General features: G+C 40.1%; 1 protein-coding gene across 3 annotated transcripts in view; it reads right to left on the bottom strand.

Moving 5' to 3' along the window:
- SLC16A9 (solute carrier family 16 member 9) overlaps window positions 1-17,988 on the bottom strand; it is a 68,279-nt gene that overhangs the window by 12,837 nt on the left and 37,454 nt on the right. For 2 of the 3 annotated variants that reach the window (XM_079900002.1, XM_079900004.1), the window contains one exon: window positions 9,481-9,624. In XM_079900002.1, coding sequence (XP_079756128.1) covers window positions 9,481-9,624 — 144 coding nt within the window. Of the gene's footprint in view, window positions 1-9,480; window positions 9,625-10,675; window positions 10,807-13,022; window positions 13,078-17,988 lie in introns of those variants that run through there. The other variant, XM_079900003.1, reaches the window with a different exon arrangement.

Below are 17,988 nucleotides of genomic sequence, written 5' to 3'. Positions count from 1 at the left end.
CTGAGTTTGTTATTATTATCTTTAAATGAATTACTAAACAAATATTTTTAAATTTCTCACCTTTTAATACAGTAAATTTTAACAGAATAAATATAAATAAGTAATTCCACATAATTAAAAGTTCCTTGGGGTCCTAAATAAAAAGAGTGTAAAGGGTTCCAGGAATATAAAGTTTGGAAACCATGGCCTTAAAGCCTCCTTTGGTCTCCAATCATTTTAAATAATTAATTAATTAATTTGGCCGCACCACGCGGCTTGTGGGATCTTAGTGCCCTGACCAGGGATTGAACCTGGGCCATGGCCATGAAAGCACTGAGTCCTAACCCCTGGACCGCCAGGGACTTCCCTGGTCTCCAATCTTTTTTTTTTTTTTTTAATGTATTTTATTTATTTATTTTTGGCTGCGTTGGGTCTTTGTTGCTGCGCGCGAGCTTTTCTCTAGCTGCGGCGAGCGGGGGCTACTCTTCGCTGCGGTGCACAGGCTTCTCATTGCGGTGGCTTCTCTTGTTGCGGAGCACGGGCTCTAGGCGCGCAGTCTTCAGTAGTTGTGGCTCGCGGGCTCAGTAGCTGTGGTGCAGGGGCTTAGTTGCTCCATGGCAAGTGGGATCTTCCTGACCAGGGCTCGAACCTGTGTCCCCTGCATAGGCAGGCGGATTCTTAACCACTGCGCCACCAGGGAAGCCCCTCCAATCATTTTTGATCAGACTCCTATCAGTGAAAAAATTTTGAGAATCGATCTCCAGTATAAGCATAATCATTTTTAAAATGAAATACCTAAACTAACGATTCAAAGCATAATCATTAGCAAAATATAATTGTTTTCCTTTACTTACATAGGTGAAACTAAACATATTTACCTGTTCTAGCATTTCCTTTCCATACCTTATGTTTCATTCCACATACTCTGGGTGAGACCACAACCTCAGAGGCCTCTTTTCCCTGATCTCCTCCCATCAAACCATACATCACGCTCTTTATCACTCCCACTGCCTCAATCATCAACCTCCCACCGTGTGAACTACCACTGCCTCAGTTTACCTCCTCCAGATCTTTTCTGTTCTGAACAACGGCCTCCTAATCGCCATCTCAGCCTCCAGTACTTTTCCCACCAATCTACTGTCTAACCCACTGTTATACAGTTCTCATCACATTACTCTCCTGCAATAACGTCCAAATAAACCCTCCATCATCAGGTCTCTGTTGCAAACCAAGCTTTGACATATTTGCAAGTCCCCTCGTGACGTGTGCATTCCTTAAACAAATATCTCTGAAAAGACCCCTATTATCCACTGTATCTCATGCCTCTGAGCATTTGAGCTCCTGGAATGTCCTTCTCCTACCACCCTCACTCCTTTTCCAACCCATGCCCACCTGATCACATCCCACCGGCCCTTCAAGACTCAGCTCAAGCACCAATTCCTGCATGAAGTCTTCTTCTGCAGCCCCTCTCCCGCAGATACATACTATACTCACACTGAATGCTGCTTTCATTTTATAATTGCACTTATTTTACTGTGTTACAAGTTACATATGTACAAGTCTCCTCCCCCAACTAGACAATGAGCTACCTGAGGGCAGGCTGTGTCTTATTCATCTGAGTATCCTGGTTCCAGGTCTGAGCCTGGCACAGAGTGTTAAAGTTATTCTACTACTTTTTCCCATAAAACTCATTTGAATTCCCCAATGTTAAGTCACATTGGCTAATTTCAACCATTTCTATCTATTCTTACTCTGGCTGCCACTCTCTCTTGCATTTCTCTCTTCCTCTCTGTGTCTCATTTCCTCTACTCATATAACAAACACACACACACACGGTATGTATGTATGCTTGTGAATATATATTTTAAAAAATATATCTTTACATCTGCTTTACAATTAAATGATGCTGATTTTTTTTCACTTAGGCCAGAAAATAATTCTTAGCTGTAAAAATATTTAAGATTTTTTTACTTTCACAATAATTCATGTAACAGGATGGCATCATTAGAATACAGAATTAGAATTATATCGTTTGAAAAAAAAGATACAACTAATTTACAACTTGTATGTATTACAGGATGATGGTTTGGGCAAACCACACTTAACAGCCTCATTTCCTCATTTTTCTTAATCTCTATCTGTAACTAAAGAACACCCAGATCAATTAAACTGATAAGAGAGATATAAGAAGAAAATATAACTGAAGTTAAAACACTCTAATATGATAAAATGCATGTAATTCAGAAATATAAAGCAAGCATCTCTAAGGAAACAGCATATGAATAAAATCACACAAAACGGACAAGCAGTAAACATTGGAAATTGTGTACAGATTTTGAAAATTGTCTATGAATTGTTTTTAAATATTCTTTCATTATATACATATTTTTGTGTATATAACTAAACAGACATCTATCAAGCCCCTACTTTTATATGTGAACATTTCCTCCTGCAGTATTATCTCTATGAAAAGGGAATATTTTACTAATAGTGCATTCTAATATGGCAATCTTAAAAAGTGATGAGGGTAAACTTACAGAATCCAGACTCTATGTGTAAAATAGGGGTTAGGTGTAGCACCTAGGACTTTCTTGCTTTGGCCACTGGAAGGCTCATATCCTGGAAAACCCCTTCGTCCTGGGCAAACCAGAACAGCTGGTCACTGGGTGTGCCTCTTGGGCCTGCCTCTTGGTCACCTGGGAGAATTTCCCTTTTCTATGGTCTGAAACAAGTATTTGATCACCTCTTAGAATAGCTGAGCCAGTAGGATTTATCATCTTGACCAAAGGTTAAGGTAGGCAATAGCCTATGATATTCCAGAAGTATCTACTTCTAGAAATAAAATTGTGAGAATGGAAATTTGGATGCTGAAAAAGATAAGTTTAGAGCATCCAAATGCAATTACCGTTTATGTTTCTAGCCTCAAAAAAAGTTTAGGAAAAAGTTTAAAAGTTTAAGCAGGGACTTCGCTGGTGGCGCAGTGATTAAGAATCCGCCTGCCAGTGCAGGGGACACGGGTTCAATCCCTGGTCCGGGAAGATCCCACATGCCGTGGAGCAACTAAGCCCATGCTCCGCAGCAAGAGAAGCCACCACAATGAGAAGCCCACGCACTACAACGAAGAGTAGCCCGCACACCGCAATGAAAAGTAGCCCCAGCTCGCCACAACTAGAGAAAGCCCATGTGCAGCAACGAAGACCCAACGCAGCCAAAAATAAATAAAATTAATTAAAAAAGAAAAAGTTTAAGCAACTGGCTAGCTTTTTGATTGACATGGCTTTACAAAAGCATATAGCTTTGACACTGGCTTGATTAAAGCACAAACTTTATATGCTCAGCATGAGTACCTTGAACCTGACACTGGATGGTCAAGAGCACAGGCTTGGGATCAGGCAGGCGTGGATTCAAGTCCCAACTCTATCACTTATTGGCTGTGTGACTTTCAGTTTCCTTATCTTTAAAACAATCTCATAAGATAGTTGTAAAGATTAAGAGACAGAAAAAATGTAAAAGATTTCAGTATCTGTGCTTGGAATATAACGAAGTACCAAAAATAGTCCTTATGCTGAAATATTTTTTCACTTTTCCACCTGAGTATTATGGTATTATATAGCTCTAGCCTCAGACTAATTAGAAAATCATAGTTCCTTTTTATAACTGAACACCCATGAGAGACAAAAGGCGATCTTTAATGGCACAACAAAAAACAAGGGCTTATAAAACTAACTGCTAAAGCGAATATCAGAAAACAACCTTTATCTAATTTGCCATCACTAGAGAAGGAGAATCAGATTGTCTATGAAAGTGGGTTATGCCCTCCTCAAGCTCAATGGATATGCAGATACTAACAAGAAAATGAAGGAAGAGAAAATTGAATTTTTCCAAAATCAAGAAGAGATTATTAAGAAAACAGTAATCAGGTAGCTAAGGAACAATATAATCTGAAGAAAAGAGAAAGCAAGAAATTGATTTTGAGTTGTGCTTTTCAGAAAAGCAATGGGAAATGATTGGGAAGAAGCTTGAGCAAATCATTAAGGGCATATTTCCTGCGGCCCCTCTTCCCATTCCTCCCAGTCTCCCACCACATTTTCTTTTTCCCGATTTTACTAAAGTTATTGAGAACACAGGAGCCTGAATTACCAGGTTTGGCAGTAGAACATACAGTCACTTGAAAACCAGCAAGCTGCCATTTTATTCTAGCTACAAAACCCAAACAAGATAACATCATATTTTCAAGACAGTATTTTTTAAAAAATGGTAAAACAGAATTATGCCAACTAATACACTTCACTATTCTTTTTGATGTTTTCTATTCTAAACATACCATATAACTTTAATTTTCTTTCTCTATATTATTTAATCTGTTATACAAATAGTCCTGATTCAATAGTGCTTCTTCAGTTACAAAAAGCTGCTGCTGTGCTCTTGAACTAAGAGATCAGAAAGGAACTTAAGGGGAAGGGAACAAACATTCATTAAACACCCGTGTGCCTCTCTACATACATCATCTCACGAATAGTCACAATATCTCTGTGAAGTCGCGTTAGTCTCATTTCACAAGAAATACAAACGGAAGCTCAGAGAGGCTGGATAATTTCCCAAGGTCACAAAACTGATAACGATGGTGATGCTGGTGAATATTTATTGCTTTAACTCATCCATCCACAAAACCCTAGAAGGTAGTTACTATTATTATGTTCACTTTAAAAAATGAGAAAACAGTATGTAAATAACATGTCTACAGTCCACAGCTGGCAAGTGAGTAAGTTAAGATTAACCCACACGGCCCAACCCCAGAGTTGGACTGTCAGTGCTTGCTCCTGCCTGTGCCAGATTATCTTAAGAGACCATCTAGTTCATTCCAGACAGAGGAGAATGCTTAGAATACTGCACAGAATGCATGCTCAATATACGTTATCATTAGACTGAATCTTTCTTGTTTTTTCTAAGGACTTCATAATACAGAAGGGAGGAGTTTAGACGGTGTAATAATTTCCTGTCACTTCCTTTTCAACTGGATACTCTACTTCCAATGGCGACAGAATGGAAGTGTCATTGTTCATTAAATTCCCATTTATTTACCCTACAAATATTCCACGAGCCCTATATGCTGAGCCTACTGACAAAATAAAACCACAAAGAAGTCAACCATGATAATAAGTGTTAATAATCTCCTAGCAAGAAGTAGCTCACAGGGGCCCAATAATTACTACAGTGCGTGACTTTTTAAGTATTGACATTAAAACTTTAAACTTTTAAAAAATTCTTTAAAATTACTGGAACCTGTAAAATTACTACTGAAATTAAAATTAAATTGATTTTTTACTATGGAAATCCAACTCAACTCTTTCATTTACCTTATTTTTATTTTGCTCGACTTCACTTAGTCCTTACAAGAGCTATGTGAGGTAGGTTTCTGAGTCTGCCTTCACAGAAGAGGCGACAGTCATTCTTGGAGACCGAGGGGTTTGCTCAAGCTCACAGGACCTATGTCTCCTGACCCGAAGCCCAGGGCTTTCTCCATGAGCTGACAGCCTCCTCCTAGCCACAGGGATTCAGAACCTGTTGCCAAATCAGAGTCATATACAATCTTCAGACGTGAGCCTGTTTTCTGACCCAGATTCCATTAAGTGAAGGAAAGGCCAGATTCCAGAAGGAAGGACGTTGCAAAAACCACTATGGCAAATATATAGACAATAATATCCTGAATCTTGCCCCAAAGAGAACTACGGTCACTTATTTAGGTATCATACGCAAGGGAGAGTGGGATGCCTTTTGAGCACTGTAGGACACAGGAAATGAACTGGCACTGTTAAGTAGGGGCCTAAGGCACTTACATGGCCTACCCTTAGAGGGGGGGTCACAAGAGGGCCAGGTAATATACGGGATCATGGCCCAGGTCTGGCTCACAGTGGGTCCACTGAGTCCATGGGCCCATCCTAGTCATTTCCCCAGTTCCTGATAATTAATTGGAGTACATGTACATAGTAGTTGGTATAACCTTCTATCTACATTGTTTCTGGCCAGTGAAGTAAAAGTTACCATAGTGGGGAAAGCCAAGTGGAAGCCCTGTACGCCCCCCACCGCCAGCAGCAGCTAGTAAAGTAAGTCAAGACCAATATCAAATCTTATCTCATTAACAGAAGATCATGGGTTCATGGGGAGAAGGGACAGGGTTAGCTATTGAAAGGTTCCAACACCATAAGCCAAATCAAAATCAGTTTCACAAGCTGGTAAAGCTCTCTCCATTGCTATAGAAATTTTGAAATTTAGTTATGGGAGTTACCTAATTTTGTCTTTTTCTTTCTATATACCCTTAGATATGCTTCCAACACAATCAAATGTACATAAAATCTTAAACAATGTACATTAATTTTTTTTCTTTTTAAAAATTCATTTTTGGGCTTCCCTGGTGGCGCAGTGGCTGAGAGTCCGCCTGCCGATGCAGGGGACACGGGTTCGTGCCCCGGTCTGGGAAGATCCCACATGTCGCGGAACGGCTGGGCCCGTGAGCCATGGCCGCTGGGCCTGCATGTCCGGAGCCTGTGCTCTGCAACGGGAGAGGCCACAACAGTGAGAGGCCCATGTACCGCAAAAAAAAAAAAAAAAAAAATTCATTTTTATCTATGGGGAATACAAATACTATGGTATCACTCACTTTGGGTCAATTTTTAAGTCAGTGACAACTCTGGATATGTACTCACAAAGGCTATACCTTAACCTTGAAACCATGTGAGGGAGTAAAACCCCATGAAATTTCAAATGCTTAGTCCAAGTTTTTGGGGAAATGCCCAAATCATGTCAAGGGCATAATGATTCAACTTTCTATGTAAAAAGGGGTTTGACCTAAAAGGAATAATCCAATGCTCATACACAAGCACAGATATCTACATTTTTATTTTCATGATTTTAGACAAGAATGCAAGATGACTATTCAATGAATACCTTCCAATTCTACACCAGAGATTAACATATTTGCATGTATAGGTTTAAACTGTATTAAGCACTACGGGGAATAAGTAATATAAAATACCAAACATATAACCTGTTCTCAAAGAACTAACAAGTGACCTGCTTATTTAGATTATGATCTGAGTAGAATTTGGGTATGTAGTTAAATTTAAAATAAACTTCAAGAGTTCTAAAAGCACTACAAAGAATTACAAATATGTAAAAGAGGTCAGGATCTGGTGTCAGACTGAATGGATTCAACCCCAAATCTCCTACCTATGTGGCTTCAGTTAGTAATTTCACTTTGCTTGAGCTTCACTTTCCCTCTCTGTAAAATGGGCTCACATGAAGACTGGATGAGATCATATGAAGCAGAGCCTAGCACACACTACCTACTGGAATATTAGCCGCTATAAATTTCTATTATTTATTATTGGGGAAATATCCCCATGTGAAAAAAACGAATATTAGTAGTCAAAAAAATTAAATTCTTTCAGGCTTGACTCAAACCAACCATCTTGCTGGAATTTGTCTCTGAAGTTTTTAAACACCAAAATCCTGAGCCGCAGCGTCTGTGTCCCTGCCTGGGTTGTGTCCGGCTCAGCTGTGCTTTTCCCTTCGCTGCCACATGTAGCAATGAGATCTGCTCTGTTCCAGTCTTTTCCTTTGCAGCTTCTCCTCCTGTTAATTAGCTGTGTCAGCGCTGGCAGGCAGCTCTTCCTCCACCCTAATATGCTGTGTTCTAAGAATTTTGCATCATTTCTGAACAAATGTCATATAGATGGTACTACGGAGCTCATGTCTAGAAAACTGGCTCTTAACATACGTTTATCAAATGTGTTGTGACTTTTCTGACACTAAAGCAAAAAAAACATGTTGATCAGGAATAATTCATTCTTTTATTTATTTATTTATTTTTGCGGTACGCGGGCCTCTCACTGTTGTGGCCTCTCCCGTTGCGGAGCACAGGCTCCGGACGCGCAGGCTCAGCGGCCATGGCTCACGGGCCCAGCCGCTCCGCGGCATGTGGGATCTTCCCGGACCAGGGCACGAACCTGTGTCCCCTGCATCGGCGGGCGGACCCTCAACCACTACGCCACCAGGGAAGCCCTAATTCATTCTTTATATAAAATGTTTGAAACTGTTTAGCCTTTTATCGGAATTTCATTTGGAAAATAGCAATCCTTCTACAGATTTATAACTTATGTTCCTCTGATTATAACCCAAATCATTTCTTAACCCTTTCATTACTTAAGCAAATATTCAATTACATTTTACTGTATAATAGAGTGGGCATAATATTTTTATGATCTAAAATAAAATATTTCATTCTGTGTGACTAATATACTTTTCTATTTGTTCAAATTGAATATGAAAAACTAGAACAACTTCTGCCTACACTGTATTTCAACTGTTATTCCCTGCAATTGTATATAACATCGGTGTATTATTAAAAAATTCTAATTCCTAAACATTTGGACTTACATAGAGGATACATCTGAAAGTGATTATTTGATTTACAAAATAAATTTTTATTATTTAAAAGAAAAAAGAATTCAGTTCTTTCAGACATTAAGAAGAAACTTTGAAAGGCTGAGTCTTTTAAAAATTCCCCACCAACAGCTCCTAGGGATCCTGAGTCTGGTGATGTTTGACATTGAATACAATGAGTGCAATACATCACAAAAGCATTCCCCCCAAAATTGCCAGTGCTCTCAGGCCCTGAGCCCTGGACCCTTTCCTCTTCTGTAACCAAGATCATCATTAATCATCCCCACCGCTCAGTTTTCTTCACTCATGCCTTACCTCTAACAAAAATAATCATTATTATTACGTGCTTTAAACTCTGCTTTTTACTTCTGCTATCACCTTGTGGTTGGGGCCCTGGTGACAGGTGCTGTGGAACAGCAAGGATGTTTAGAACACCAACAGTTCAACAGAGCCCTGCTTAACCGCCCAATAGGAAAGGGACCATTTCCTACATCAGTGAGAAGTGGCAGGTGTCAGTGACATCTAAGTTGCATGCTTCTCTCCCTCTTTTCCTTTTTTGTGCTAGAGAGACAAGTGCTGAAATTAAAAAAACCTCCCCATGCCTTGCAAGAAAACAAAATGGGCATTGTTAAAACACATTTATCGGGCTTCCCTGGTGGCGCAGTGGTTGAGAGTCCGCCTGCCGATGCAGGGGATGCGGGTTCGTGCCCCAGTCTGGGAGGATCTCACGTGCCGCGGAGCGGCTGAGCCCGTGAGCCATGGCTGCTGGGCCTGCGCGTCTGGAGCCTGTGCTCCGCAACGGGAGAGGCCACAGCAGTGAGAGGCCCGCGTACTGCAAAAAAACAAACAAACAAACAAAAAACACATTTATCCTTTGAAGTATTTTGATTCACTGGGTGGACGTTTTACTAAAGCAACAATTTTTGGTAAAGTGGTTGCTGAAAGTGAATTATTCCTGAGCATTTTCACTCCTTACATTAACTGAATAAGAAACGTCACACGGGTAAAACATTTAACTCTCAAAGCTCAGAAAAGCGTCACGGGGACCAAGTTTCTTACCTACAACAATGCCATAGGAAAAAAACAGAAAGTAGATATTGGGGGCAAAACTGCTCAACATGAGGCCTCCTGCCACCATGAAGCCACTGAAGATTGTCACGGCTCTTGCTCCAAAAGATGAGACACACAGGCTGCACACGGGACCTAAAATCATAAACGAAACCTTCACTTATTTAACAGTAACCTCCTCTCCACATCCTATCATCCATCCGAAATTTAAAATGATTCCTTCCATCGTAAAACCACAACAGCAATAATAAGCTACTGTGTGTTCACTACGGGTTGGACACCGTGCTACTTCACATAAACAATGTCCCTTCATTATAATCTCACTGCTTTCCTGGGAGGTAGGTGCTTTCGTTATCCTCGCTTTTCTGATAAGGAAATTAAAGTGTCAGAAGACGAAGGTCACATAGCTAAGAAATTGGGGTTCTGGAGTCAGACTTTATTAAATTTTCAATGAGAGTAACAGCGGCAGCCACCCTCAGAGTAACAATTAAGAAGTAAACACCCAGGCCATCTGGCTGTTGAGTCCATCAGCTTAACCGCCACACCCTTCTGAGGATTTTGGTCTCCTGTACTTGCCATGCATCTTTTCTACCCAGAGCTCCTATTCAGCACAAGGCCTGTCATATAATTGATGGTAAAAATAAACTTAATGATTGACTCAATGCTATCCATAACATCCTTATAAAGGGATAAAGTGGGGGTAGTTACTCCCTTCCTAGAGAAGATTTTGGCAGGTGGGGGCAAATGCCTCTATCCTACCCACCCGGGCATGACTTTGTCAGTATCCCTGTCCTACATACTACATGTAACCTGGAATTTGGGGGAGGAAGTGCACTGTTGACTGACAGGTAAAAGGGACCATTACCTGGACCAGTTCTCTGCGGAAGTGGGCAACTGCTCATGTACTGGGATTTAAGTGATAGTGAAATTCTCTCTCACTAGCACTGTACCTTGACAGTATCTACAACTACGGAGCTTACCATATTAGAAATAAAAGGACATGAAGGGTTACTCAGCCCAGTAGTCTTATTTACATGGAAGGAAACCGAAGCTCAGAAGGGTTGTCCATGCCATGGTTAGAAGAAAGAGCCCAACATTTAAAAGCAAAGAGAAACATCTTCATTGAGTTCACAACAACCTTTCAAGGTACAAATCATTATTCCCAATTTTTAAAAAGCATGCTCACCAGAATGGCAAAAGGCAGACAACAATAAGTGTGAGCAAGGATGTGCAGCAATCCTCCCATAAACTGCAAGCGTGATCTCCCAAAGCGGAACACAGCGCTGTATGACTCCGAAGTTCTACTTCTATGTACACCTACACCCAAAGTCACGGACATAAATGGTCATAGCAGAACTAGTCATAGTAGCCAGCACCCACAGATCCAGATGTTCCTCAGTAGTGGAAGGTATAAGTAGATTCTGGTGTATTCATACAATGGACTACCATATGGCCATGAGAATGCATGACCTACAGCTACGCACAGTAATGCAGATGTATCTCACAAATGTATGTGGAGTGAAAGATACAACAAGAAAAAGGACACATTGTGTAATACCAATCATAAGAAGTAAAAAACAGACAAAATTAATCTACAGTCAGAAGTCAGGACAGTGGGTCTTTGGTAGGCGGTAGGAAGCTATAACCAGAAGGAAACACAGCCCAGCTTCTAGGTACTGCTAACGTCCTGTTTCTGGGTGTGAATGTGCTCATTACATGGGTGTGTCTGGTTTGTAAAAACAATTCACTGAGCTATACTCTCATGATATGCACATTTTTCTGTACATACCTTAAAACATTTTAGAAAACCTCAAATGGAGAGATAGTGTCATCCATCCACAGTCTCACTGTTAGCAAGTGGTGGAGCCAGGATCTGATGATCCCAAGCCCGTTCTTACCAATAACAGAGAGTCTCTTAAGCACGTATTTAAGACCAGGTTATGACCACTGAGATACCACCAGCTTTCAATGCCTAGAGCCATCCCACATTCCTCCCTGGTCATGAACTGGCCCCTGTCATTTCAAGCCCTCTTGTATGAGCCAGTATGGAAGAGCAGACTGATATATTTACAAGACAGAGGGGAATATTCTACTCCAGTGTTTTAGGAGGAAAATCCATTTGAAAGACCAAACTTATCTGACAGTTGAGCTATGTGTATACCCAACGAGAAACACTTAGATACTTCAAAAATAGAAATGATTTTAAGAGTCAAATTTCATAAATGGATGTTGACATCATAAAGTCATGACCCTTCTATGTTGTTTACCAAGTTGTATTGACACTGACAGTCAGTGTTTACAAATTTAACAGGCACATGGAATTGAAATAGAGATTGTTACTGGCATACTTGAAAAGTTTCAAGTTTCATCCTCGAAGCAGGACTTTAAATTTATGCTCCTTAAGGCATGTTAACTCTACAAGGAAACTCAAAGTTTGGGAAGATGGGGGTGGGGTGAAGGGTAATAATTTTCACAGCATGTACAACCAAAACCACTATTTTATAAAATGTATAATATTATCATCAATTTTGTGATAAATTCTTAAATCATGTTTGCCTAATACATGATTCTTTGAATAACATTAAGCCTAAGGAAGAAATGAGCAGAAATTCTTTGACAGATGAAAACAGCAAATTGAAAACTGGTTTTAAAAAACTTCTCACCTCACACCTGTCTGGCCTTTATCAAAAAGATAACAAATAACAAGTGTTGATAAGGATGTGGATAAAAGGGAACCCTCATGCACTGTTGGTGGGAAGGTAAACTGGTACAGTCACAATGGAAAACAATATGGAGATTCCTCAAAAACTTAAAAATAGAACTACCATACGATCCAGCAATTCCACTCCTGGGTATTTATCCAAAGAAAACAAAAACACTAATTTGAAAAGATATATGCATCCCTATGTTCAATGCAGCATTATATACAATAGCCAGGATATGAAACCAACTTAAGTGCCCATCAATAGATGAATGGATGGGGTATATATATACAATGGAATATTACTCAGCTACAAAAAAAGAATGAAATCTTGTCATTTGTGACAGCATGGATGGACCTAGAGAATATTATACTAAGTGAAATAAGTCAGACAGAGAAAGACAAATACTGTATGATTTCACTCACATGTGTAATCTAAAAAACAAAACAAATGAAAAAACATATTTACACAGAAACAGAGTCATAGATACACAGAGTCAGAGAACAAACAGGTGGTTGCCAGAGGGGAGGGGCGTAGGGGGAGAGAGAAATAGATGAGGGAAATTAAGAGGTTAGAACTTCCAGTTACAAAATAAATGAGTCACAGGTATGAAATGTACTGTGTGGGGAATATAGTCAAGAATTATGTAATGTGTTAGTATGGTAACATACTGTAATTACACTCATTGTGGGGATCATTTTAAGATGTGTAGAAATATCAAATCACTATGTTGTGTACTGGAACTAATATAGTGTTGTAAGTCAGTTATACTTCAAAAACAAACAAGCCAACAAAAAGGCTCATAGAAAAAGAGATCAAATTTGTGGTTACCAGAGGTAGGGGATGGGGGAGGGGGACTTGGATGATAGTGGTCAAAAGGTATAAATTTCCAGTTATAAGATAAATAAGTACGGGCTTCCCTGGTGGCGCAGTGGTTGAGAGTCCGCCTGCCGATGCAGGGGACACGGGTTTGTGCCCCGGTCCGGGAAGATCCCACATGCCGCGGAGCGGCGGGGCCCGTGAGCCATGGCCGCTGAGCCTGCGCATCTGGAGCCTGTGCGCTGCAGCGGGAGAGGCCACAACAGTGAGAGGCCCGCGTACCGCAAAAAAAAAAAAAAAAAAGATAAGTAAGTACTAGTGATGAAATGGACAACATGATAAATATAATTAACACTGTTGTGTGTTATATATGAAAGTTGTTAAGAGGGTAAATCCTGAGAGCTCTCATCACAAGGGAAAAAATATTTTTTTCTATCGCTTTAATCTTGTACCTATATGAAATGATGGAGGTTCACTAAACTTATTGTGGTAATCAATTCATGATCGATGTAAGTCAAATCATCATGCTGTACACCTTAACCTTATACAGTGCTGTATGTCAATTTTATCTCAACAAAACTGGAAGAAAAAAAATTTACTTTCACACCACCACCTGCTGCTTACTTAGAGGAAAAAATCTTGATGTCAGAGGTTAAAGACAAAGAATTTTAGAGCTGAATGGGGCCTTGGAAAGGGTCCAAAGACCTTATTTAAAAAATGATGAAACTGTAGTTTAGAAGGATCATGTGATTTGACCAAGAATCCATAGCTAATCAATGACAGGGCTAAGGCCAAAGTCAGCCCGGCATTCTTCCCAATTGAGATGTATTTCCATTGGTACCTTAATGTTTTTCTAGAAATATCAATTTAAAAAACACCTATGTACTTTTGTTAATATCTTACAGCCTAAGTAATTTTATGAATTTACAGAAGATGAAAACATGAGATTTATGTTCATTTTGGTGTTTAAAAGTTTAGAGCAAACTATTTTATTCTCATCCTCAGAACCAGGGTATTTCTAGACTTGATTGACACAGATTTAAACCACAATAGCCCCAGGTTTCATCAATAACAATTAGGGCAAAGTATAACTGGAAGTGACCAGTAAGTCACTTCGACAAAACTGACACATTTATGTGTTTAGCTCTTCCTAGTAACAGGCAAGTTCTCCAAGATGATAAACCATAGATTACTCCTCGGCACTGGACTAGTTTCAATTCAAGAGATTCATTAAATCAAAGGACTACTCTCAGGGGAGATTTCTTATGAGGCTTCAGGTCTTTTACTTTGCAGAAGGGACCTTTGGAACAAAAGGTACTTGTAATATGAACCAGTAACTCCACTCCTTGGAATCTATAAAATTTTAGAAAAAAAGGGAGGGAGGAACGTCATCACTGGGTTGCCAATTTTCCTATTTTGACAAGTAAAGACATTTTTAAATGTAATAACTATCTATTATCACTGTCATTTCATTAAAGAGGAAGAAGGAATATTTTAATAAGGAAATAGTGAGGAGGATACAATTTCAGCGTAAAATGGAAGCCGGTAAGAAGTTACACACACACTCACACACACACACACAGACACGTGCACACACACAGACACGCGCACACACACACACACACACTACATATCACTGCCTTTATATTCATTTTGTTTGTTTGTTTGTTTTGTAATGTATCAGTCTGGCTTTAGAGTCAGGATAATTTTAACCTTATAAACGAGTTTGAACAGTGTTCCTTTCTAGAAACCGAGAATGACCTCTGGGCAAAGGCTAGTGAAGAAATGAGGACTTCAGTCCTACAGCCACACAGAATTGAATTTTGCTAACAACCTAGTGAGCCTTATAATGGACTTTCCCTCAGTCTCTGGATAAGGGCCGAGAACAGCTGACACCTTGATTTTGGCCTTCTGAGGCCCTAAGCAGCGTACCCAGCCAAGTCTGCCAGACTTCTGTCCTGGAAAACGGTTATAGAAATTATAACTTTTCCTTAGTATACAAATTTAAAGCTTACATTGTCCACTAAGCACAACTTTGGCTTAATGAAAAAAATAATATATTATTTTCATTATCAATCAGTTCAAAAGAGTGCCTAATTTTCCTTGTGTTTTTTTTTTCTATTTGAGGATTTTTATAAATAGGTGAAGAAATTTCCTAAAAAAAAAGAAGATAGTTACACACACACACTATATGTCACTGCCTTTATATTCATTTTGCCTTTCATAAAAAGTTTTCTTGAACTCACGGTTGTATGTGTATTGGGGTTTAGGGGCCATTATTACTATTACTTCCTTCTGTCTGGGTGATTAATCTTGATTGGTTGGATGAACGGAAAATGCTAAGTAGCAGAGCTAGCAATCAGAACAGAAGACGGGTCTGAGGATGGCAGGTGGCAGGTGGGGCACTAAGACGTATGCAGGGCTCTTAAATGATATTCCATTCTCCTGCATAGTAGCCTGGCAACATCTTTGGCACAATGTTGACACGTTCCCTCAAAAAAGGTAAGAAGCTATATATTAGGGAGTAACTCTATAAACCAAGGGTCCCCAACCCCTGGGCCGCAGACCAGTACTGGTCCTGAGGCCTGTTAGGCACCAGGCCACACAGCAGGAGGTGAGTGGTGGGTGAGCGAGCGGAGCTTCATCTGCTGCTCCCCACCGCTCCCCATCGCTCCCCATCACTCACATTACCGCCTGAACCATCTCCCACCCCATGGAAAAATTGTCTACCACGAAACCGGTCCCTGGTGCCAAAAAGATCAGGGACTGTTGCTATAAACCAAAGTGATGAATGAGGAACGAAAGGAGGATGCGGTCGGGCTTTCAAGCCCTACAACCTCTTAAATACAAAACGAAACAAAAACATAAAATCATTTGTTAATGGTCATCTGCAAATCAGACTGATTGATATCATTCTCAGCCAATGAGGGGAATTAAATGAAGGAAATGAAAATGAAAACTCTTGTGGAAAAAGTGTTTTGTTATGATCAAGGGTGAATTAGAAAATGAGAAGGATGAGAAGATGTGGCACATGTATACAATGGACTATTACTCAGCCATAAAAGAGAAAATAATGTCATTTGCAGTGACATGGATGGACCTAGAGATTATCATACTAAGTGAAGTAAGTCAGACAGAGACAAATATATGATACTGCTTTCTGTGGAATCTAAAAAATGGTACAAATGAACTTATTTACAAAACAGAAACAGAGTCACAGATGTAGAAAACAAACTTATGGTTACCAAGGGGGAAAGGAGGGGAGGGATACATTGGGAGATTGGGATTGACATATACACACTACTATATATAAAATAGATAACTAATAAGGACCTGCTGTATAGCACAGGGAACTCTACTCAGTGCTGTGTAATGACCTATATGGGAAAAGAATCTAAAAAAAGAGTGGATATATGCATATGCATATGTATAACTGATTCACTTTACTGTACGGCAGAAACTAACACAACGCTGAAAATCAACTATACCCCAATAAAAATTATTTTTTAAAAAAAGAAAGAAAATGAGAAGGATGAGTTGTTCTAAGGAAGTGAGAATGATGTACACGTTAAGGGATGAAATTGTTTCCTTTAGCCCTTCAGGGTAATGTGGGAAGAAATGGAGTTAAATTTTTGCTGGCTATTAAAATTAATAGGAAGGGGCTTCCCTGGTGGCGCAGTGGTTGAGAGTCCGCCTGCCGATGCAGGGGACACGGGTTTGTGCCCCGGTCCGGGAAGATCCCACATGCCGCGGAGCGGCTGGGCCCGTGAGCCATGGCCGCTGAGCCTGCGCGTCCGGAGCCTGTGCTCCGCAGCGGGAGGGGCCACAACAGTGAGAGGCCCGCGTACCGCCAAAAAAAAAAATTAATAGGAAGAATACACATCTTTAAAAGTTTGCTAGTAACATAAATTTAGGTCTGCATTAATCAAACAAAAGAGTAAATATTTGACCATTACCATTCCTTCACTATTTACCAAGCGTCCATTAGAACAGCACTGCTGCAAAACAGAAAGATAAGGAGGCACACATGGCATTTTAAACTTTCTACTAGCTACATTAGATAAATAAGAAGAGGTAAAATTGATTTCAATAATATATTTTATCTAACCAAATACATCGAAAACATCATCATTTCAACATGATTAAAGAGAGATTTTACATTCCTTTGTTTTATACTAAGTCTTTGAAATTCACTGTGTATTTGTTACACTTATAGCACATCTCATCTTGAACTAGCCACATTTCAAGTGTCCAACAGCCACATGTGGCCAGTGCTTACTGTACTGGACCACACAGCACTGGAGGCCCATATCATGGTAGATAAGGACACAGAGAAGAAGACGCAAAATTTCTGACCTAGACCAAAAGGCAAAACAAACACATATCAAAACCTAAGGCCATGGGCAATAAGCACAAAAGAAAGGTTCAGATCATGTGTTTGGGGATTTCAGAAAAGGGAGATCACCATGGGCCAAAGAACTGAGCCTTGAACTGGGCTGTGAAGTATTGTCAAAAGAGATGAAAATACATTCTAAATGGAGAGAAGAGAACCATAATGTGGTTCTCCAAGTTGTAATTTTTATAAGACAGCTTTGGAAAAGAAATTATTCCCTTTGGGAAAGAAATCAACTTCCACGCACTCCTCTCTCCCAAAAAGTTTCAGAGAGTCCCCAGAGTGGTAGGATGGCCAGGCCTACTGTCGTAAGTATGCTGACGGTACAATGAGAAATAAATTATAGCAGTAACCAGGCTGTGTGCTTGTAGCACTGCAAGGATTTCCTAAGACAGCAGGTTGATTAGGCCCACGAGTCCTATCCCTCTACTTACAAGGCGGGGAGCCCAACAAACTGGCAGGTTTCTCACTTCTTACTACCCCCCCTTTTTTTTTTTTAATTTTTGGCCACACCCCGCAGCATGTGGGACCTTAGTTCCCCGACCAGGGAGGGAACCCGCGCCCCGCACTGGAAGGCGGAGTCTT

Source organism: Stenella coeruleoalba, assembly GCF_951394435.1.
Source record: "Stenella coeruleoalba genome assembly, chromosome: 16".
Classification (NCBI taxonomy): Eukaryota; Metazoa; Chordata; class Mammalia; order Artiodactyla; family Delphinidae; genus Stenella; species Stenella coeruleoalba.
Note: the sequence above shows the minus strand (reverse complement) of the source record. Positions and strands in the feature narration are given on the sequence as shown.